The 24,122-nt window shown below is 47.3% G+C and overlaps 1 protein-coding gene across 9 annotated transcripts in view; it reads left to right on the top strand.

The window, feature by feature from the left end:
* Positions 1 to 19,916, top strand: part of cep112 (centrosomal protein 112) — an 82,648-nt gene extending 62,732 nt beyond the window's left edge. For all 9 annotated transcript variants that reach the window (XM_061302304.1, XM_061302305.1, XM_061302306.1 and 6 more), the window contains 7 exons: positions 2,526 to 2,744; positions 6,184 to 6,246; positions 7,564 to 7,713; positions 17,221 to 17,310; positions 19,087 to 19,188; positions 19,275 to 19,339; positions 19,429 to 19,916. In XM_061302304.1, coding sequence (XP_061158288.1) covers positions 2,526 to 2,744; positions 6,184 to 6,246; positions 7,564 to 7,713; positions 17,221 to 17,310; positions 19,087 to 19,188; positions 19,275 to 19,339; positions 19,429 to 19,444 — 705 coding nt within the window. In that variant the 3' untranslated portion in view covers positions 19,445 to 19,916. The remainder of the gene's footprint in view (positions 1 to 2,525; positions 2,745 to 6,183; positions 6,247 to 7,563; positions 7,714 to 17,220; positions 17,311 to 19,086; positions 19,189 to 19,274; positions 19,340 to 19,428) is intronic.
* The last annotated feature ends 4,206 nt before the right edge of the window (positions 19,917 to 24,122 follow it).

Genomic DNA, 24,122 nt, shown 5'->3' with positions numbered 1-24,122 from the left:
GGTCGTTTTTCTGCTTGGCGCTCTGTGGGAAGCCATTTGAGTAACCTGCCCACAGTTGGAGATGAGCCATAGATTTTTTTTCATGCTTGATTTGCTCTTAGCTGGGGAAAAAAAAAACACAGTCCTTCTTGGAGAAATGAAAGCGCCTGTGTAACTCAGCGACGGCGTAGAATGTAGAATGAATATCTTGGATGGCTTGCAATGTGGTGACGTTTTGAATTAAAACGTGGCATCAACGTGGCCGTGTTTCCGTCTCGCCCCGTAGCTCATTTCACGGCATTGACTTGCGTCGTATGTTTTCGAGGCTGCTCCTGGTAGTCTCCTTTTGACTCGATTTAAATCCCATATACGTATGTGCTTTGTCTGCAAATTCAGCAGCGTGCTTTGCCATTCGGACCTCGCTGGGATGGAGGACAGGACAGCGAGCTTCTTGAAAGTGAGGCAGGCAGGCAAAGGGTTCACATGTTCGAAGCTGCTCCATGGAGTTGTCAGCTTCATTGTTTGAATGTCTGCATTGCTGTTATGTGGAAATAATAAGCGCCTGATATCCAATCTGTGCACCACACCACGTGGAAAATTCCGTTTTACAACATCGCAGGTATCAAGCATGGCGCGTTCTTCTTGGCTGTTCCATGTAAATGTCTTCTTGTTTTTTTCTACTCAAATGGTGTCTTGAATAACGATTTCTTCTCTCTTTGGTCATCAAAGAACACGGCAACGTGCCGCTCTTCTGAGAGCTAAATAAGGCGGCCGTCTCTTTTTCAAAGCATTTCAATCTCGCCAATGTGATGACGACAAGCAACACAGCGAGTCTGACTTTTTTTTCTTTTTTCTGGGCTTCGTGCATTGGCTTTGACGATGCGACGGGCCTCTCAGCTGTGGGCTTGTCAAGGTGCTCTCAGTTTGCAACGGGAGACAAACATCTCGCCGAGCTTGCTCGCCAGCCTTTGACGCCATCATTGATTCCCATTCCGATACAGTAGAACGGATGGAAGTCGTCTTGTATGTGTTGTATCTCCTACATGAGATGTGCGCCTTCGCTTTGACTGACAATATTAATGAGGAAGCATCGAGCAGGAGTGGTGTTTGGAATATTAACCACCTTCATAAGTTATGCTCATCTGGAGAGAGAAAGCAGAGGCAGATTCTTTGGCATTTGATGACATCATGCTGCATTTATGTGTATTTCCCAGAGGCACTTGTCTATTTCATTTCAAAACTCTCCATCTCCTTTTTATTTTCATTTTCCGTTTCCATCTTCTAGTTTCACCTCTTTTTGTACTACTTCCACTTCTTCTTTGCTCAAATTGCACATCAACATGAGACTCTCCCACCCCTAGTGGTCAGAATCGCGCAACGCCTATTTAGCTCCTGTATGGATGTCAAACCACATGACTAGTGTTGCCACCTGTCCCGGATTTTCACCGTCTCTCCCGGAAAAAAAAAGTGTCTGGCACTGATATGTCCCGGATTTTTCTACATGTTGTGCAAAATGTGCATTTCAGGTTAATCGTAGCATGCCTACGTCCATAAACTTGTGCACAGCCTTATTGGCTCTAGAAAAGTGACATAGCATACTCATTTGTGGTGGTGGGGCGCCGGGCAGTGGCGGCACATTCAGAATGGTGAGATGGAAACGGGGTGTGTGTAGGATAAGGAGAGAGAGAAAGGAAAGGATCCAGTGACTAAAAATAGTGCAGATTTATCGTGAAAATGGGTGGAGACACGGATGACGAGGGTGCTACAGGAGGTGATGACAGGCCAGGAAAGAAAAAATATAAACGCTGGACATGTTTTAACAATGAAAACAGAAATGCACTATGTGACTAAGTCCATGCCCTTGCAATGCTAACTGCTCCCTGTGCCCCGCGAAGATTCTCCTCAAATATTAAAGTAAAACCGCATTTGATGATCACGCCAAGTCTAAAAAAGATCCAAATCGAACCCAGCTAAGAGCAGCAAGCACCAGAAGCACAAGCAAAGCACCCACCACATTCTAAGCAATCAGGTGCGCTGTTTGACATTACACTTTACATTACTACATTTGGTTATTCCTTGCAGACTGTGGAAAATTACATTACTTGTTTTTATTCCACATAACCAAACGGAACCTAATTATTTATTACCTCCTTTTTCTCCCAATACTGCCCTCAGGTGTCCACGACAAAAAAACGTTGAAAATAAACCAAAAATAATAAAGGCCTGCTATTAAATTAAGCAATTAACAAAACAAATAACTAGCAAGTGTCATTTTTACCAATTAGAGCTATACAACTACAGCGTAGAAGGGTGATTTTTATCTTGGGTTAGATATGCGAAGGGCGCCATTGCTTACAAACAAAAAGGTCGATTCAATGGTCAAAAACTACAGGATTTTTGTCAGACGCAGGTGGCAACCCTACAGATGACATGATTTGATCATGGCGTAATGCGCAGTGGCACTTCCTCTGCTCCGCGCACATCGCAGTAAATGTTTGTGTGAAAATCACATCCCGGCCATGAAAACGCGTGTGTGATCTTTGCAGATCATTTCTGAGTTGGAGGCCCAGCTGCGGCTTTTGCGCGAGGAGCTGCGGGCGACCCGCGGCCAGCACGAGCACCAGCTAGCCGAGATGGCCGCGCTACAGGAGGAGGAAAAGCAAAAGGCTCACCTGGACAACCAGGCGCTCTTCTCCCACACGGAAGGGGTCCTCCGCGACCTCAAGCAAAGCTACCAGCAGGAGAAGGAAACGGCCCAGGAGAAGGTATGGAAATGAACTTACGCGACTTTGGAATTTGCATCAGGTACTGAAAAAAATGTTCTGCAAGCTGCTACCGAGGTCACTTTCCGCATGGGTGAACTTGACACGTAGCGTTGCAAGCGAACTACAGGTGGTGTGGATCAAAAGCGCCGTTGTTGTTGATGCGTGCGCCAGATGCGCGGCAGCATCGGCTCCCCGAGTCCAAACCCAACATGGTCTTTTTGGCCTTCATGTGGCCGGCCGGCACACAACCGGGGAGGAAACGGACCAAAGCAGGAGAATGTGCTTATTACAGGCTCAGTCCCATTTGAAAGAGATGAGCTGTGCCGGTTCTTTTTTTTTTTTTTTTTTTTTTGTCCAAGCTCTTTATTTTCGCGGTCTTCTGCTTCTTCTTGTGAGGATTTCAAATGGGTAAATGTTGAATTTAGGTGGCTATGTACATTAAAAAAACAACAACAACATGAATGACTTTGCCATTCTCTTCAGTGAGTGAAAAGAAAAAAAGAATCATAAAGCAACACACACACACACTTTCTAAGTTGGACTTGGTGTCTGCGAGGGCAAACTTGCGACTTTGTTGCAGCCAGTTTTGGGCTTGAATTGAGCCAGGCAGGCCTGCCTCAGATGTATATTGACTGCGTGGCCGTATTTGCTGAGCTTCAAATGTCTACTTCTGTTTGATGCGCAGGAAAACGCTGTCCTCTGCAGTTCGCCGTGCTCTTGGAAGCACAGCCTGGGCAGGCAGCTTCCTTCTTTTCTTTTTTTTCAAACACATCTCACAGATCCAGGAAAAAAAGGCCAAATAAACCCATTAAATCCATGGATGGATTCTCATCAAAGACATTTAAAAGGGGGGGGGCTTTTTTCGGAGTCAAATAATGAGAAACAGAATATTAGAGCAGATAAGAAAAAGCTTGTTTCCCGCTGTTAGTTGAGCAGTCGAAACACGGAGGAAAAGGATGTGGAGGGGAAGGCTTTTTAGGTGTTGCCATTGAACTTTATCTTTGCACGTCTACGTGTGCACGTGCGCGTGTGTCCTCCAATCTGGGTGCTCAACTGACAGGCCTGTGAAGGCATCTCGCGGCCTGATAAGGACGCCTCATCTGCAGGATGCAGTCAAGCTCCGGCTCCCCTCTCTCACCTGCACCACCTCCCGATCTAGCTTTTCTTTTCTCCTCCATGCACACCAATCCGTGGCTGTTGCTGTACCCCCTCCCCTCACACACGCGCACACACACGCACACTGTCTCCTGTCACAAAATAGAGTCAAACTTTCTACATAATGAGTCCGTCTGACAACAGGTCCAATGTGCTGCAAAGTGGGTGAATCTGCTCTTGATTTGGTCTTCTTCTGGCCCGTGTCTTCTTTCTGTCGCTATCTGCGTCGCCTCTCACAAGTATTGTCACGTGAGACTGCTCTCATGAGATCAATCCTACATGCATCTTAAAAGAAGACATTGAAGTTCTCATCCATTTCAATGCAGTCACGAGGTCAAGATTAAAGCTCGTGAGCTCGCCGCTCATTGTAAGCGTTAAACGCTGACCGGGGAGGGGATCGTTACTGGATAACGGTTATGGGTGTAACAGTTAGCGTCTTCTTGTACAATTTGGATGTATACTTGGCGTCAGTGCTATATTTGTGTCGTGTGACGCTGACAGCGAGCAAGTAAGCTTGAAGAGAATGTCTCCTGACAGGCAGCCGTGGCACACTGCGACATGTAAACGAAAGTCTCTTGTCATTATGGCAGCAGCTCCCTCCCTACGAGACGGCAATGATTACAGACAAACGAGCAAATAGCGTCTCCCGTGGCTGTGCCGCCGCCGCCGTTTTGAACTCCTCTTACTGAGTCATTTTGAATGCTCACAAACGCTGCTGCGGCTAGAGCTGAAGACCAGAATTCGATTCCCGCCTTAGCCTTACAAATCAGCCGCAACAATTTGTTGCCGCCGCTCCCTTTGCCCCTCACATGTGCGTCCCGGCCTTTTTGTCGGCTGACAGTGTCATCTTTTGTATTCCCTGCCAAGTTGGGCCGCAACGCCGAAAAGCATAAGTGCTCCTCGGCGATGCGAGATTATTGGAAATGTGTGGGAGGAGCCGAGGGGGGGATAAAAAATGCCATCTGGATGCAATATCCCGTTCGGGTTATGGACTGCCCTCGACACATTCTGAAAATTCTTTCCCACTGACTTGAAAAGACATGCAGAATTTATTGTTAAGGAGTCTGCACGAGGTGTTTCCGTTCCGTTCTGCAGTGACTGAGCTCACAGTTTGGCTCCTCCATGAGGTGGCCTTGAAACATCTTTTGACTTTCTTGGCTGCTTCCCGTTGCTGACGGTGAATTCAGTTCTGGTGAGCGACTTTCAGACTCGCGCCCTTCAAAGGCGGGCGAGGCGCTCGAAGAGCGCGGCGCAGCCTCAGAGCACCTTTGGCGCAACGCAAATGCCTTCGGCGAGGCGCAGGCCGTCGCTTTGAACGTGCTCACTCGCACGTACCGACACGATCGCACCGCCGTGTTCGCACCGACACGTTCGGTACAAATGGTTCGGCTTTCAATTTACCCCCTCCTTTCGACAAGGTTGCACGTCTTTATGGGCTCATGAGCGCCTTCAACTGTATAATGCATGAGGCCGTCAGTAAAGGGAATTTCTGAGTAGTGAGCACTGTGCGTTTTTTTTTTAACCAACTTCTGAGCGTGCCTCCCAGTCTTGAGCAAGGCACTTCCAAGCTGCACCGCATCCTGCCACTCGAACATTCTGACGTCTGACATGCGGCTGGCTCATGTGTTGGATAACTGGCTTTAAAAAGAATGAAAAACTACAACGCATGCCTAAGAACAGCAAAAAACGTGTCGACGGCAAAGACACTTTCAACGACGTCTTTGTTTGTCCCCTGCAGCTAATTGGCAGCTCGGTTTTAACTTCCCCAAGCCCCCAACCTTGTTGTTAAGCGACGCATTGTTGGCATGAGATCAAATAGAAATGGCGTTCTACACGCAACGTGCGCAGCCACTACCGAGTGGCCCCGTGCCAACAGGGAGGGGGGCGGCACACAAGGTCACAGCTAGACTTTGTTTGATGGGGGGCCTGGTTGCTTTGTGTAATTTGTTTGTTTGTTTGTTTTGTTTTGTACATCGATCTGGTAGGTTGTATTGGTTGTATTTTTGAATTCAACAAATCAGGCTGTGTGTGGCCAGTGAAATTGAAGTCACCTTTCACCGTTAACTTGTAATTAAACAAGCAATTACTTTTTTATCTTGGCCCAAAAGCTTTGCATTATATTGTTCGTCATCAATGAAATCATTTCAAAGTAATTTTTTGTGTTTGACTCGAAAGATAAAAAGCATCTCTGTGATGGAAAACATGAGGAAGCCATAAAACAATTTCATGGCACTGTCACTTGATTCTAATGGTCATGCTTGACTCCCTGTCTGTGTCTTTTCAGACCAACAGCAGCTTGAAGCACATTGAGAAGGAGTACAGTCAGACACTCGCCAGGTCCGCAAAGGTAACCGCTTCACCCAAAACTGAATTCACGTAGCCCAGTCCAATGTAAACAAGAGGCCTGTGAACCACAAATGTAAGGAAGCCCTTCTTGTCTGACAGGGGGCACAGTTCCTAATAGCCAAATTAAAAAGGTAGCATTATCCGGAGGGAGTTCCGCATTTACGCTAGCGTCGCGCCCACATAGGTAGGGCACGGTCCTACTCGCGTACGCAAACGGGCCCTAATTAGCGCCTCAGCGAGCGGCTGACCTGTGAGCCGTTCCTCACTCTTCTCCGCTCGCTTCACGAGCGGGCCCGCAGTGGGTAGAGCTGCCGTACTGGCGGGAGATGGCTCCTTTCATCCTCGGCCGGTCAGCAAGGAAGAAAGGAGGAGGGAATCGCCGCATGAGTGTTTGTATGACGCTCTCGTAGGTGGGTATATCGACTCTTGGGCGGCCGTTGACAAGCTACGCCAGTGTGCTCGCAACGTGACTCCAGGCACGAATCAACAAAATGGGCCATGTTAGTCCACTTGTTGCCACTTTAATAGGAACGCATTGGATGGACAGTTGCATTTTGTGTTTTTTGCTTTTTTTTTTTTACTGCTGCAGCCTCTCTGACCTTTAGCTGAATCGCTGCCCCAGAGCTGAACGCATTTTGCATTCTAACATGTCCAAGTGACATATTAGCATCAAAATGTTCTGTTTGTTGGCGATCCCAATGACAAAAAAATGGAGGCTAATCTTCCTCCCTTTTCTGTCATCCTCCCACACGCTGCGCAAATTCCAGCCGGGCTGCTCCTCCAGCGCTTGCACACACTAAACAATTATCTGTCTGGCCCAAAGCGAGGAACGGCACCAGCAACCCCCCCCCCCCCCCCCCCACACCTCTGTCCGCTTGGCTCTGTCATCTTGCCTTGCTTTTCTGACGCTGGCTTAAATAGAATGTTAATTTTGGAATGCCAAGGCAAGGCAGTCCCTTTTTGCACCGCAAGTTGGCCAACACAAAGTGGCTCGGCGCTTCAAAGAGGAACTTGTGTTTTTGCCCTTTTTCATCCATTTTGTCATTTGCTTTTTTTCCCCTTTTCTTCCACCGCGGGCAAGCCATGATCGTAGGTGAGCGTTCGTTAAAATCCACTGCACATGTGGAATGTGTTTTCATTACGACTTAGATGAAGAAGCCCGAGAACATTTGCATGTGTTCCTCAAAAATTGGGACGGCGACTAAAGTTTATTTGCTGATTGACAAAACCCACTCACTCACTCACTCACTCACAGGGGCTTTCGGTCTTGGGCTCAAAAGCATTCCCAGTGCACATTTCCTCATTCTATGTCCTCCAGATAATTGCTGAGCTGCAGCAGTCAGTGTGCAACGCCAAAGAGGAAGCTGCTGCCCTTCGGCGGGCGATGGAGATGCAGCGCGAGGAGGCCGACCATCAACGGGAGCAAGACAGGAAAGATCTGAGCCAGAAGGCCGAGCAGGCCAACCAGGTCAGTGCGACTGCGGCTTTATGCTATTCACAAGGCGAGCACATGAAAATGGAAGTTGAGCATCGGATGCGGCGGCAGCTGAGCGGGCACCCGCGAGAAGCCAAATCAAGACCGCCGGTAGTGTCTGGGCCAAGGGACGTGTTCCTAAACGTAGGCCACCAGTTGAAGACGAGTTTACAGGCCAAGCGGATGACAGGGCTCACTTAAAATGAGTGGAATGGATATTGTTCTGTGACGGCGTTGGCGTCAGTGGTGGAGGCCTTTTTGGATGCTCATTGTAAGGCTTGCGCTTGGAGGCGGGCAGGCAACATGTGGCCGGAGGGCTTTGTGTCTGTATGAGCAAAAATTAGCAGCTTGAAGTCATGAGCACGATTTATGTCTGTAAAGTCATCAATGGTGATGCGACTCGCAAGCTTGCTCGGCAGCGCCTACGGTCGCAAACACTTGCTGTGCTGCGCATCTGCCAAATGTGTCACGACTGCAAGCCGCGTTCCACTTGCCAAGTGGAAGGTGAGTGCACGCACGCACGCACGCACACACACACAGTCTTTTCCAAGACTGCCTTTTCCAACTCTTGAAACTGTTTCGGAGGTGCACATGCTCCTCTCGCCTTGCCAAAAGGTGGCTGGTGAATAAACAATGGCACTCCGCCCACAGTGTCACCCGCTTGGGCTTTGATCAGCGCTGCTGTTCTCGCTCCCCGTGGCAGCACTTCTCTATAGCCTGCCCGCCCGAGCACACAGACTGAAATCTTCTTGTCTGACGTTGGCCTTCTCTATCCACACACTCTTTATGTCCCTCAAGCTTGTGGAGCAAACCTAGCTTTGAGTTAGTACCCTTGTCTGTGGCGCAGCGCATGTCGGCCGGCTATATTGTGTTGGGGTGCACCTTTATGATTCCTGGCATGCTTGTCAAAGGCAGGCAAGGTCTTCCTTTGGACATCCTCCGGGTGAAGTGACAGCTTACGTAATGCGTGCTCCCGTCGTTTTTAGCCGGCAGCGCTAATGAAGGCTTCGCGGGCACTGGCGCAACAAACAAGTGCGAGTTGGCTCTTTGTGGCAGCTCGTGCCGACTTGCGCCGGTCTGATGTATGTCTTCGTTTCTGAGGGACTTGAAAGGATGGATGACTTTGCCTGTGGGAAGAAATGGCAGCAGTGGATCAAGAACAGGTGCTGTGGATACCTGCAGAAGCTGAGCGTGTTTGTGTGAGTGCGTGTGTGCGCGTGTGTCCGTGCGTGCGTGTGTGCACGTGCGCATGTGCGCGCTCATGCGCGTGTGCAGACACGTCAAGTAAATGTAGTCCTCTTTTGTGAAAAAGTTGCTGACAAAGATACAAGGCCTTGCTTTGGGACTTTTTAAGGGCGGCGATTGGTTGTTGCCCACAGCGCACTCGCCAGCAAGTGACAAAATGTCTTTTTAAAGATACCTACGTGAAAAATCCTGTCATTATCAAATAGACCAAATCAAGGCCGGACTGGGAGATTTTCTTCAGACCAGAAGTCAGTTATGTAACCAGGCCACCCTGGCCTTGCCCACACGCGCATGTTCACACCCACACTTAAATGCATGGGCACAAGGAAAACGCATTTGTGCGCACACACATGCACACACAATAGTATGCTTTTGGCTGATTCAAAACAAATATGCACTAGAATATAAGCATAATAGTCACAACAACACTCACCCTGGATATTTTTAGTCCTGGACATTTCCAAGACTCAGCTGTGAAGGCGTTCACGCACCAAATATTTGGAGGCAAAATATGAAATACACTGTCATTATCATGTAAAGAAAAGGTATATTAACAATATGGCAAGTACAAGTCAATATTTCTGTTTTCATTTTTCAAACCAAATAATAATCAAATCAAATAATAATGTAGACAGGTAATAAAGACAGTCTCTTTATTTCTTTTTTCAACTGAAACAACAACTTCAACTTCTTCACACATTACCAAAATAAAGTGCTCGAAAAATAGGACCTAGCCCCCTGCTGACCTACTTGTAATTAAGTCTAGAATCCACAGTTTGTAAATGCTGCCTTAGAAGGTCAGGATGCGATGCATCAAAACACTGGATTCATCCACCTTATCAATGATACCATTGCTGTCAAGTTCTAGTAATATTTCCTTCTCTGTTGACATCAACAGAAAGGCCTCTAGGCGGTCCTGGCTCACAGAGGTTCGAAGTCTGTTCTTCACAAATTTCAGTGTGGAGAAGGTCCTTTCACAGGCCACTTGTGTTACAGACAACGTCAGCAAGAACTTGTATGCTAGACCAATGACATGGTGGGCATCTGTGAGCAAGTTGAAATGAGACAGGATGTGATAGCAACATATGGGACAGTCATTACAAGAGGTAGTGAGTGTTCTCCAACTCCAAGCCCTTCTCAGGATCCTCAGTGTGCACACCCTCTTCTGAAAGTTCAATGTCTGTCCTGACTTTACAACCAGCTGAAGGTGCCATCTTCAGTGTCTCTCACTGATTAGCAAGGCTAGTCAGTTCTGCCTGTAAAGTTGGAATTGTGGCACACTCATCAAATATGGCCAGGCATTTGCTAAGCTCTCCCAGAGCCGTTTTTGGAAGCCCTTTATCCCTGATGTGAGGTAGGTTTCTTGGGTCCATGCAGGCAAAGTCTGAGCAGAGCACTGCAGAAGCTGCATAACGACAGTGGATGCTCTCTGTGATGGTGTCGAGGATAAAAAATGTTGCCAGGGGCAGTTACAAAGTTTAGAGGAATGTGCATGTAAGAAAGAATAGCAAATGACTCTTCAACTTACAAAATCAACTAGAACTAAATCTAACAAAAAATCAACAGAAGGACAGCCTTATTACATGTCAGCGGCAAATATGCACACGACACATGCAAACTGACATGCATACACGAGTTTTTAATGGCACCGTGGGCAGGGCTGAATAAATCCGAAACTTTTCTGCATTGCATCCTCCTCCGGCGCCATTCTTCTTTTGTCCCTCTCTGCACCGCCTTTCCTCTTCTTTTTACCACGTTCGAAGTCCATTATCCTCACTTGCACCGCTCGCTAGCTACAGCGGCCGGCACCTGACGTACGTAACACACCCCTTCCTCCACACGCGCTCTGTGTGGTTGATACGGACAGTGTTAATTGATATACCAATCATCTTTCCCTCCTCACATGCTCCTGGCCTAAATGGCCTGGCCTGTCTCTCTGATAGGCGCGCCGCCTCACCGGCAGACTTAAAAAACAAAACAAACACAAAGAAAACAGGGAGACGCAGGCCAGCAGGCCAATCCTAGGCCGGGGCTTCGCGAATACTCCCGGTTCTCCCTATTGTCAGACCGGGCGTGGACCAAATATGGACTTTTTTATAGTTGAAAATGGCTAAATGAGTGCACTGTGCTTCCATCACCAAAACAATCCACTGCATAGGGCGCACTCCAATCATAGAACAGGGCTCCATTTCGAAATGGAGCAATTTATTCTCTAAAATGCTGTAGCAGATAACTTGACCGAAGGCGGACATCTTGAAATGGTGCAGAGGAGTTGGATGTTTTGTTTGGCCACCTGTCTTTCTGCCCTCACTACATGTTTTTCCTCTTGCACGGCGGAAAATAGACTCTGAAACAGTAATATCGCGTAACTTTAGCTTTTGAACAAAAACCTTCAACATTCCATTGTGATTTCATTTGGTTTTATTCGTTGTTGCCCGCAGTGCTTTGGCTAAAGCAGTGCTTCTCAATTATTTTCTGTGAGCCTCCCCAGGGAGAAGAAAACATTTTGCGCCACCCATGCTTGTACCCTTATTAATATTAAAGAAAACGCAAAATAAATAAAAAAGAAAGATCAATTTACAAGAAAGAATAACTTTATTAATAACATTGTTTTTTAGTCTGTAACAGATCAGATTCCAACTTTGCCTGAAATTAAAAAAATAAATTATAATTAAACTATAAACATTCTTGACCAACTGCCATTTTATGCTGAAAAAAATACAATAAAATAATAATAAACATAAATCATACTAAATAACACCAATAAATAATACTCAATTCAAAGTAATCAACAACATTAACTCAGGAGCACAATATATAAAACATTTTAGTCTACAAAACAAAAATGAATAAAACAATTTGTGCTGTTTTTTAATCAAAATGAGGCAGCATTCCACGGCTGCAGGTAGTCAGCTCTTCTGCAATGGTGTGGTTTTTTTTGCACTGAGCAATATGGTACGCTGCTTTATATGATGCTTACAGTGTTTGCTGATTGACTGGAGTAGGGTTCACTAAGCAGAATGATTGTTGGCAATATTCAGCCCGTTTTCGCTGAAAAAAACTCAATCAGCGTGATTGGGGTGCAATGTCTTTAAGTCCCACCTTAATATTTTTGGCTTCATACTATCCGCTGCCAACATTTTAAGGCAGAGTAAACACACCAGTCTTTCCTCGTCCCCCACCGTAGTCACACTAAAGTACACTACGAACACTTCGTCATATTTCCTTGTCTTAGCTTTCGGGTGGCTCTCATGTCTCTCATCCTCGTCTCTCTCCGCCGTTCTTTTCAACCCTGTTAAATATTTTTCCATGGTGTCCCACTGCACTTTTTACTGCCTGCTCTCTGTACTGTGTGTGCGTATGTTCCGTGCGCTCAACACTATAGAGCGAATACTCCCTCCGCACACTCTTACAATGATACCGCCACTCCCACCTACTACCGTGGATGTGTAATTTCCCTTTAATCTAGTACAGCCAACAAAATGCACCTTCCCGGGATCACCAAATTGCATCAGGGGCGCTCCCCACTATTTGAGAAGAACTGGGCTAAACGTACTTGGCATCCCCAGAGCTACAGAACTTGATCAACCTGAGACACAAAGCTCGCAGAGCGCACGGGTGGACGTACGGTGCATTTAGCTTGGTTTCCAATTCTCTTTCTACTGATGCTCGCAGCGGCTGAGCTGAGAGAGCGAGAACAGTGCAGTGCGTCCACCTTACGGCCTTTGTGATGTGTCTTTATGACTGGACATCAGTGGCGTCACAATGGACAGCAGCAGAGTGGGAGAGGTGGGGAGAAGTTTCTCCCCTCTGACACCTCAGGAGGGAGACCACTCCTCCTCCTCCTCCACCCTTCTTTACTTTCCCTACGTCCTTTTGACTCAAGTGCAGTTCAAATAAAATCTGTACTCATGTCTGGCAGTCCGTCTCTCTATTATTTACAAGCAGTTCAGTAGACCCTCCTGCACACCTCCACTACTGCTGCTTGCTTGCGTGCACGCGCATGCGTGCGTGTGTAGGTTTTTCCTGGCTGCAGTTTGAGTGTCATCTCTTTAATCTCGATTTTGGGAGAAACTTCTGGCAGGTCTCTGCAACTAGAAGGCCTGCCCGTCGCACTTCAAGCGGCTCTAAACAAAAAAGTCACGTTTAAAGAGGCCCCTGGCATTTTTTTTCCCATCCCCCTTCTCCCACTGGGAGACGCACCACGCTGGCCTGGCCTCGCTTATCTGCGCCAGGAGGAGACCACCCAGGAAAGGCGTCACAGAAGGGCGAGATCATACCGGCGCTCACTTGACGCTTTAGTGCGCACATCTCGGTGAAGTTTGTCTGTGTGTGTCAGTTGCTGCACAAGCCGCAGCAACATGCTTGTTTCAGTCGAGTAGCAGTTGTTTCAAGGCGATCAAGTGGATTTGCTTCTCACCTTTCAGATGGTCTGCAACCTTTCTTCTTCACCTTTTTTCCTTTTTTCTTTCCTGCATTCACTCTCTCTCTCGTCCTTTCTCTGTCTCACTCCCTCTCTCTCTCTCTCTCGCTCTCTCTCTCTCGCTCTCTCTCTCTCGCTCTCTCTCTCTCGCTTCCTCTCTCTCGCTTCCTCTCCCTCTCTCGCTCTCTCTTGCCAGTTTTCTCTGAGCAAATGAGATCCTCCCACTTTTTGCCAGTCTGTTTTGCAAAGATGCATGGCAGATAAAGACCACATCACTCTCAGCATCAGGACGCAGTTAACCACAATCCTCCACAGACACAACCACACATAGACATTTGAACACTCTGGACTTTCTTGCAAGTGTAAAAGATGAGCGCAACATCCGTTTGTTTTGTGTTTGTTTGTTTGTTTGTTTGTTTGTTGCAGCACATATACGTACGAGCCCTGCATGTCAATAAGCGCTCTGTAGAGCAGTGCGTTTTGAAAACGTTTTCCTCTGACGATCAGAACGCCTACAAAAACTAAACCGGCATTCGTTTTTCTGAGCGGTTGCTATGGAGACAGACGCAACATATTGAGTAATAGCTATAGTGTTTTCTTCTTCTGTTCTTCTTCTTTGGATGTGACATTTATTGGACTAAATATGATATGTGGGTCTTTATGCTGTGTACATCATCACTATCTCTTCCGTCTGCCCGCTTTAGCAGCAAAACATTTCCACCGTCTTTGTATGATTCATCAGGGGAACGATTTGGACTCTCGATTAGTCCCTATTATTGTAATGACTTCAACCTCAGAGATGTTTTTGAAGCGCATAAATACAGAAGCCACATGAAAGAGACAAAACATGACACCAGCGAGGCCCACAAGAAAGTCTCGCTTCCCAGAAGACCTGCAAAATTGCTGTGTCACACTTGCGGGAATCACAAGTGGTTTTATTTCAAAGATGTGGCTGGGGGGCAGGGGAAGGAGTTGTTGTTGTTGGCTCGTCACGCTTGCGCGTCCTCTTCCGGGACAGCGGGGATCCATGTTGAGTTTACGCTCCCACTGGATACTCTGCGCGCTTTCCAAGTTGTATGTCGTATACAACGTATGTTGTATATGTACGTATGTCTGGTATCTTCTCATGAAACAGCCGCATGCAGTTGAAAAAGGCCCCATGTACTGAGCAGGTTTGGCAGGGCAGCCGTTGGCCAATCAACGTCCCTCATCTTACAAGAAACTTACTGACTTCAGCCATGTTCAAATTTCGAGGCCGCATCCTCCGTGGGGCGAATTCGGGCAGCCTCGGAAAGACTCTTTCGGAGGATGCAGCCTGCCATTTCAAACTGAAAAATTCAGACTAAACCAGTTAGGGCGGCTTCTTCAGGCAACTATGCTCAAATGCCTACCTGTTTGTTTGTTTGTTTGTTTGTTTGTTTGTTTGTTTGTTTGTTTGTTTGTTTGTTTGTTTGTTTGTTTGTTTGTTTGTTTGTTTAATTCTGTTTGCCTTAGTGGTCATGAACATACCTCATTGGCCATAATTCTTTTGTTGTTTTAGGATATGGCTTAAAAGGTAGGCCAATCAGATAGATCATGAGCGCCAAGAGTCATCAGTCCTGTTCCTACAGCCCGCCTGATTCTGGTTTAAAACAAAAAACACAATGCTTCTTTGGCGGCGTGCAGCCTGATCTCTTTGCTGTTAAGTCAACTTGTCACGTCTTGGGAGATGGAAAACCCACACCTGAGAGCCGCCACCTTTTTTTTTCCGTTTGAAGGTTTGCATAACAAGGCAACTTTAGGTTTTCAAAAGAATGCCGCCCATGCTGAGACTCATTGGGTAGTAGGAGTTGGTCAAAGTTGGAGCTCAGGAATTCACCCTAAATGGCTGCTTCCAAACTTTATTTAACACAGCATCCACGCTAAAAATCTTCTTGGGCGTCGCCAATGTTTGCAAGCTGTCAGTCACATTTCCCTTGACGTGACATGCAAAATGACGCCCTAAAGCTGCCACTGCCGTTTGTTTGTTTGATGTTAAGTTGAAAAGGCTTTGCGTAATAACCGCGCTGCAGTGGTTGAACTGGCGAAACGGGGACTTTTGCACCGCTGCACCTTGTTGTTAACGTTTTGATATGGCATGCGATGCGGTTCGTGACGCTGATCACACGGCACATTTTCCCAAAGCAAACAATAGTCATGATAGCAATCAATTATGAAGCGTGAGCACATTGTTTCAGGGAACATTTGAACAGTCTCAACTGCAATCCAGGTAAAGAAATGGAGTGGGTTGAAGTCCCCCGAGATCGTCGGTTTGAGTTGAGGTGTGAGCAATCGATTGGAATATGCCAGTTTCAGAGACAAGCTTAGCTTTCCCTCACATAACAAGCGTGTCGATCCGTCGGCTTGCACTCCCTCTTGTTTTTTGCAGCCTTTGGTTGACGATAAACAAAATGGAATGATGAAATCGCCGGCAACGTTTGTAGCCATGTGGGCAGCCAATCGGGACGTCTGCAAAGTAACATCAGGACGACCAACGAACGCTCTGTCGATCTGAAAATGAATGGCACCAAATGCTCCATAGAAATCGCCTGCCGAGCTCCATGTCAGCATGGAAAATGTTGAAATGAGCTCAGGTTGGAAGTCAAGCCTCGACGCTTTGGAGATTTGAAGAGGGTTCCATCTCGTGCCCCCCAGAGCCCGAAACACATGCCAACGTGGGATTTCTGGCATCTGGTGGTCATGCCTCTCACCTGGCCCCTGGGCACACCAGAACAGGACTCACACCTGGCCCGCTCACTCGACTCCCGCAAGGGGAGACGTGCCCCCCCCCCACACACACACTTGTTGCTGTGTGTGTCCCGCACATGTGCACCTTTCACTCTCTGCTTTTCATGCCCAATAATCAAAGACGAAGTGTCCACATGTGCGCTCCAAACATCTGCTTCTGTATTTCATGCGCGCCATTCTTTCCATACACACACACGCACACACACACACACACACACACACACACACACACACACACACACAATGCATTCATGACTTTCTTCTCTCGTTGCTTATATTCCCTTCTAGCTTTTCTTGTCAGAATGTTGAAGAGCCAAAGTGATTGAAGCTGCCGCCCTTTTTGGTCAATGTCATCAAGTGAGCCCTTGGAACGAATGCGAGACGCTGGCCCGCTTTTATTGCCTTGCAAATATAAATATAAGCGTTGCATTAATGATGGGCTTGGCCGCGCCTCGAAAACTTGGCTAATCCCCAGTGTGAGAAAGTCTCTACCCTGCTCTTTAAAAGGAGCTAAATGAGGTCAGCTTTGCCGTAATTACTCTCATGACATAATATTTACCCGTCAAGACACAGGGAGCAATTGGCTTTGATCACTTTTTTTGTTGGGGCCTTTCTTTGCCAATCATTATCTTATGAAGCAAATGGAGGACAGTCGCAACCTTGCTGTGCGGAAGCTCATCGAGCCCCAGTGGAGACTCAGACTCTTTCCCATTCCTCCTCCCGTCTTAATACTTTTGTCAATGGCAACTCACTCAAGTGAAGACAAATCCTATTCATGAAAATGCAACATCAAGTGCATGCACTATTATCTGCTTCAGTGAGCCACAGAAAAATGAATGGCGGTATCAAGTTTGAGACCTTGAGTTTGAGAGCCGTCTTCTTGCTTGAATCTGAATTGTGTTTGGGAAACCATTTGTGCTGTGCTCTGTCAAGCGGCCTGCTTGATATTCCGCCCGTGTGGCTTTCACGCTAGCCTCGTCCTACGTCAGTTCCACGTTGCGCACACCTGGAGCTGATGTTCTAGCCCGCTGACAAGCGCTGACGCTCTTCTGCCTTCTTTCCTTCAGGCTCTGCAGGAAAAGGTGGAAAGTCTCCAGAGGCGTCTACGCAGCTCAGAGAAGACGCTGCTCAGCAAAGAGCTGAAGAGCCAAGAGAAGGTAAACGGCCGCCCCTCGTCTGGATCTCTTCACGCCGAGGCGACTCGGTCCATCTTAATGTTGCATCATCGACGCACTCCATCACCTTTGCCCTTCTATTTAATGTGCCCCCCACCCCCATTAATTAAAAGAGCTTAGCAGTGAGCACCAAAAAAGGTTGCCGCAGCGCTCAAAGGGGTCCACACGGGCACAAGTTTCTGTACTGAAAGCCTCTTATGGAGTTTTACAATACACAGTCAGGTCGGAATTTCGATTTGGGTGTCTCCAGTGCTGTACAATGGCAAAAGATTTTAGGTGGAAAATTTCCGACAGCGCGCTCTTTGAATGTGCGGCACTTGTTTTAAGCTTTGGCACGACTAACATCTGCACCTTAAGGTTTTAAATGGGTGCCTGCCCTCAATAAAGTTTGGGAAACCCCACGTCAGTTCCCACACTCTCAGCCAGATCTGAAGCCACTTTTAATCTTCTCCACCCTTTTTTTTTTCTCTTTTCAAGTCCTTTCAGCAAGACAAGGAATCTTTCAAATCACGGCACGCTCGCGACTCGGTGAAAACTTTGTGAGTGGCGTCATTCTTGATGTGCCGCCTTGTTCCTCACGAGGTTTTTTTTGTCGCTGGTGTCGCAAAAATGTCTTTTTGGCAACAAACGCCTTGATTAGCATACGTCAGCCTTCCCGACGACGAGGTGACAAACTTCACTTTAATGTTCAAAGTGTTGCGGGCTTGTTCCCTTCTGCTGGCAGCTGTCAAAAAGAAAAAAAAAAACACCACACGTGACAGTAGCGACGGGGCCCCGCCATCTGAGGACTATATTTAGATGAAATGTTGTAATTTCTCAATGACTGAGCGGGGAAAACGCTCATCAGAGCAGTCTTCAAAACAATCTTGATGGGGAACTGCAGCGACGTTTGAAAAAAGGCTAAATCTTCAAGTCGGCTGCTTCGGGGAACGGCTTTTGGATCCAAAGGTTTTGTCACGAAGGATGGCCTCGGTTTTACATGAGCGTCGATTTCAGCGGTCACCGGCCAACGTGACTCACCGTTTTGAAACTTCTAAATGCTATGCTTCAGAAGCAACTGCTTCATAAGCAGCAACTTATTTTTAATGGGGAATATTGAGATTCAGCCTGCAAGTCAAGGTAGGAAAAGGTTTTGGGAGGCTTCCGCCCAAGAGCTATTTGCCATGGCAGTTCCTCTGTTCATGTCATCCGTCAGACTCGGGCTCCCAAAATCCCTGACTCAGCTAGAGGATTCACGCCGCAGATGCTTTTGTAGCTGCAAGCCTGCGTTTGCGCACACTGCTGCGAGATGCCAAGCCCGGTCGGCGAGCCTTCCATTCGTGTCGCTTTGAAAGCCCTTCTCGGCTTCTATAATCAGACTCTGGTTTGGTCGGCGTGTAATTTTGCTCAAGACAGACTTCCTCCAGTTCCTCCCCCGGCGGAGACGTCGCCAGCAAAGTCGCAGAGTCTCCACTGCCACAATGATGCGTTGTGTAAATGCACCGTGTCATCGAGTTAGCAACGCCAGTAGAGGGTGTTTTGCCGGCTTGTGCGAGACACCTGCCCCCCCGTGGTGACGTGAAGGCGCTCTGACTGGTGGGGCACTCATGAGCTACGAATGGAGCCGGAATGCCTGCCTGCCTGCTGACTGCACGTGCGTGTGGGCTCGCGTGGATGCTGCTGCCCGCTCCAGAAAAAGCTGTGCATGGAGTCCGCAGCTCCCTTGGGTTCCGAGCGTCACAAGATACGGCCGCACTCAACTGTTTTGTGCTCATTCAGGTGACCACGGTGTGTCGGGAGTATGAGGAGAAGATGAAAGGTTTAATTCCCGCCGAGCTCCGACAGGAACTGGAGGACACCATTGCCTCACTCAAAGCTCAGGTGGCCACTCTTCGTCCTGACTTGTTTTGACGTCAAGCTCTCGTTTACACACTACCCCTCCCAACTCAAGCTTATTCCTGTTGCAGGTCAATTTCCTTCAGAGGAGGGCCGACGTCCTACAGGAAAGCTCGGACGCATGTCGCAACAACCGGTTAGTCCATCAGATGTTCAAAAGAATGTCCACCAGTCAGATTTAAGGCGATTTTGAATTTTATTCTTTTTGCCACTCTTTCTATGCAGGTTGACGACCCGGTAAGGCACGGGACAACAGTCCGAGAGGAATGTAGACAGCCAATCAGATGTGAGCATTGATCACGCCGCCACATCCGCTGTACACTTCATTTTACGCTGGCGGTCTCAGAAAGTTCCTAAGATGCCGCCAGCGCTCGTTTTGACATGACACTCACCAGCCTCAATATTAGCTACATCTAAAAAAAAGATATATTTTTATATAAATCTCTTCCACAGAATGTTAATTTCATTTTTCTACAATTGTGTCAAACTTGTTAGAAAGAAGTGGAAGTTTATTTTTGCCGTATTTTTTTTTTAACTCGAATTTTATTCTTCTTTCAATTTTCTTAAGCTGGTCTTACTTTTGAGCCTATCACATATCCAAGATTCATCCTTGAGGTCAATACTTATTTAAAATACTTAAATACTTATTTCATGTCATTTGTTGGAATCTCTCACAATTTCTCTTAATAAAAGACATTTCTTCATTTTCACAATTTTTTTCCCCTTGCGTAATGTCATTGATTTGATTTTCTCAATTCAGCCTTTGTTGAGACGGTTTTTTTTTGGGCGCGCGCAATGATATTTTGCCTGGCACTAGCTGAGGCGCTGTAACTTTGCCTTTGCCCTGCGCACATTCCATCCATACTTTGTGTCTTGTAAAAGGTATTTTTCAAAGCATGTAATGGCCATGTTTTTTTCTTCACCTACACCACATGTGCGTGTGTGCAAGAGCCGCTCGACTGTCTCCCAATGAAACTTGACGCCTACCTTTCTTTCTGTGACGGCATTCTTCATTCAGCTGCCTGCGCAGTGAGTGATGAGAGCAAAGAAAGAAAGAAAGAAAGAATGTCATCTGAGAAAGAGGAATGTAAACGTTGAGGCATTTTTTCTGAGCGCGACCTGAGCGTGACCCGCCATGTTTTTGAACTTTTTACAAGAAACCATCGTTTTTTTCTCCAAAAAATGGCCTCCAAATAAACAGCTCTGCAAAAAAAGATGAGCCTCTGATTGGTTACCCCGACATTATTTGTGCCCTTCCGCAAGCAATTCTCTTAATCAAATGGACGCCTGGCTAGCATACATACTTTTGGACTTGCAAAACCCAGTGCACATTTTGGCATCTGTCAAGCGATCAAGTGGCAGCGGTGTGGCTCGCTCCACCCTTGCACTCGCTCGCTTTCCTCCAAATAAAATCCCCTGCTCTCAAATCTCAAATTGACACCGTTTGAATGCAACAATTATCTGTTGAGCAGTCAATTGACATGTCTTCAAGAACTTCTCCCTGCTAAACTCTAGGTACTCTGTGCCCATGAGTCATTTCTGCAACTATGAGGAAACACAGCACAATGTGCATTCCTGGCAGCCGTTGATTCCTCCCTAATGAGTCCTCTGCGTTTTTCCACCGCTCACGCCCAATGTGGCTTTGATCTCCGGTTTATTACGCTGACAGCTAATTGATTGTCTCCGCCAAAATAAACTGGGTAATCGCGTGTGTGTAAATACGAAGGGCCGCTTGTCGTCCGGGCAGCCCCATTAAGGATGAAAGCAGCCCACTTATCTCCACATCGCAAAGACTTTTTGACAGTAGCCTGACGCTCAAGGCTGCCTGCTGACAATCTGGCCGTTGACTGGCAGAGGTTAAAAAAAAAAGGCCGCATGAAATTGGTTTATGACACAGTGGTAATCCAAAATAGAGATTATTCAGTTAATGCGTATTCCCCTTCAAAGTTTTTTTTTGTTATCAGCGTTCTTTTGTTCCTTTGACAGGTTGTTTGAGGACAAGAGGCCGAGATAAGGCGGGCTGTAAAAAGACTCAAGGTCAGGGACTTTTTTGCACCACTCCACACGGGCACCTGAATGACAGCATGAACGTGGGCATGGCACTTGAGGCCTGCTTTTTGCCCTGAGTGACATCTTGAACGTGGGCGTGGCACCTCAGTCCCGCTTTTGCCTTCTCGCGTCAATGAACACGTTTGGCGGCGGTGACACTTTTCACTTGCGCTTTTTTACTGTCCACCATCAACTCCTTCGTCTCTCATGATTCTTTGTCGCTATGGTATTTATGGCATGTGATTCTTTCTCCCTCCCCCGTCCCCGGCCTGTCACTCTGGCGGTAAAAAAGAGACGCAGCTGTGTGCTTTGAAAGCGGCTTTAGAGGCGCTACTGCCTCCGCCGCGACGGCACAGCAGGTTGCGTCTGTGTCATTGTCTGACTTGACTTGCAGCTGAGAAGGAGAACGTGCAGCCATTTTTATTATTGGCGAGCGCTCCTACGAGTAGAGCTGCTCTCAAAAAACTGAATTTGTGCAAAACCAGTTCAAACTGATACATGCTTCTGAATAAATCGTGGCCTGCTGGGTTGTCATGTGTTGTTACTAGGGGTGTAACAATTCATCGACACATCGATTAATCGATATAATGCTCTACGATTTGTTGGCATCGATGCTAAACGTAAACATCGATCTACATCGCCCGTTTTTGACGTCGGACATTAGACGCGACTTTATTTTGAAATCCAGTTCATTGTTGCTTGCTTCCTCTTTCCGGGAGCAGTGCGCGGCGTGTTGTGTTGTGAGCAGAGCAGGCACGTGTAAGGGGAGCCAACAACTACACGGCTCCTGGGCTGGTGCTATGGCTAGTGTCTAAGAAGACGAGGAAATTCGCTCCCCTTTGGGCTTCAAGTCATTCGTTTGGAAGCACTTTGTAATTTCCTAAATAAAGGGTTTGCAGTACCTTGTTGATTTTGCGTATGAATTGTTATAAATCAGGATATTGTTCTATATCGATCGTAGAGCACTATATCGTGATGTATCCTGAATGAATCACAGCAGGCTTTAAGATATCGGCAAATATCGTATCGTAGTTCTTTGTATCGATATATCGTATCGTGACAAAACTCGCGATTTACACCCTTAGTTGTTACAGAGACGCCAAACGCTGAGGACACAGCTAGCAGATGATTTTTGGATGGATGGATGAACGAACTATGTATATCAATCATTAAAATTTACATTGAGCTTTTGATGACAATAGGATGCCAATACATAACATCCCGAATATCTCAGGAAGGATTCTGCTTCTGGTCGTCTTAAGAGTAGTCTAAATAGATTTGTAAAAAAACGTGCAGTCGGCATAAAGGTGTTTTGCGATGTAGGAAGCTGAGGTAAGACATCGATGGAGCGAGTGAGTTAATGAGCTCACCAGAGGCACAGAGGAGGAAGCCGGTCCGCAGGGTTCAATGATAGATTAAGGATGTGAGAGAGTCTTTGGGGTTGAGGCTGATTTGGGAGGAGGGCGGCCATCAAGCATGGCGGAACAAAGTGGCGTCCGGCCGGTCGACTGTGTGCTGGCTGGCTTGAATGCCAAAAGAGGCGGAAATGAAAGTCATTACTGTCAGAGCGCAGCCGGCTTCATGGCCCAAACGGGATTAGACGCTGCATCCGACATTGTTTCTATACATTGCTAGACTTAAAAGTCAAGCACAAAATGGGATTAAAAAGAGGGAGGGGCATAAATAACCTTCAACGCCCCCTCCCTCTCCCATTTTGTATTTCATCTGTGCCTTTCTTTCATGTCTCCTTCTTCGCGGCCATCCCACTCCTGGTCTGACACATGCCTCTCCCACGTCCATCTTGCCATCATCAAACTGCACAGGTGGGCGACGACTCCCACGCCGACTTTGATCTATTTCCACACAAGAAACGCGCATCGTTCTGGGTTCAATTGGTGCCTCAAATGATGCAACTTGATTCCCCTCCAACTGAACCCTTTTCAACGCCTCGCTCGACTTGAATATGTCCATAGGCGTGTGAATGGCTCTGGGATTGTTGGATGAGCAGTCCACCCAGGCAGTAAAGATCGAGGATCGCCGATCTGAACGGAACAGCTCTGTAGAAGCGCACCTTTATCGCCTCACACATCTGCTGTGTTGATCCTCATGCAGCTCCTCGCTCCCATTAGAGGCCATTGTTGAACACCCAACCACCCCCCCCCCCCCTGTTGTCGCCTGCTTTGAAGAGCTAGCCTCCATTTCCTCTGACGGCAATCGCTTGTGGCTCGGGGTGTGTATACACCAAACAAACTTGAAACAGAACCCTCTCCCGCCCTCCAACTCTACCCCCTGTGCTACATGGACTGGCCCTTTTATCTCCAGGCTTTTCCTCGCCGGGTCCGCGTGAGCTGACTTCCTCCTCATGGCCCAGCTTGATAATTGCGGTAAGCTTCCCTCTTGGTTTCGTTTCCCATTGTCCCCCCCCCGCCCAAATTCTTTGCTTCGGCTCCAGATAAAGGGATGAATACTTCAAAGGGGTCTCGCAAAAGAGTTTAACCCCGAGCCGAGAGGAACGGCGGCACACAATCCTGTCATTGAGACCAGTTAGCCACGAGCTCCGGCTAGGACAGTGCCGGTGGATGTGCGCACACCCGCCAATGTTGATGGCGGCAACTGAGGTGGCCAGTAGCAGTTACGACCGCCATTAAAAAAAGCCTCTCAAGTCGTTGAAAAGGATGTGTTTCACAACTTCATCACAGCGGACAGACATTTGATTGATGCGCACTCTTCATTTATAGTGCTCTCTGTAGCTTGGGGTGAGTGTGACCTGTCCCGGTAATAATAAAATATTCTCCAACTGAATGATGGTTACAGCTCGTAAACTCTTCTCTGCAAGCCCCGTTTCGAAAGTCTTCTTTTTTTGGGGGGGT

This window comes from Syngnathus typhle, linkage group LG17, assembly GCF_033458585.1.
Source record: "Syngnathus typhle isolate RoL2023-S1 ecotype Sweden linkage group LG17, RoL_Styp_1.0, whole genome shotgun sequence".
Lineage (NCBI taxonomy): Eukaryota > Metazoa > Chordata > Actinopteri > Syngnathiformes > Syngnathidae > Syngnathus > Syngnathus typhle.
This window is presented reverse-complemented; position numbering and strand designations above follow the sequence as displayed.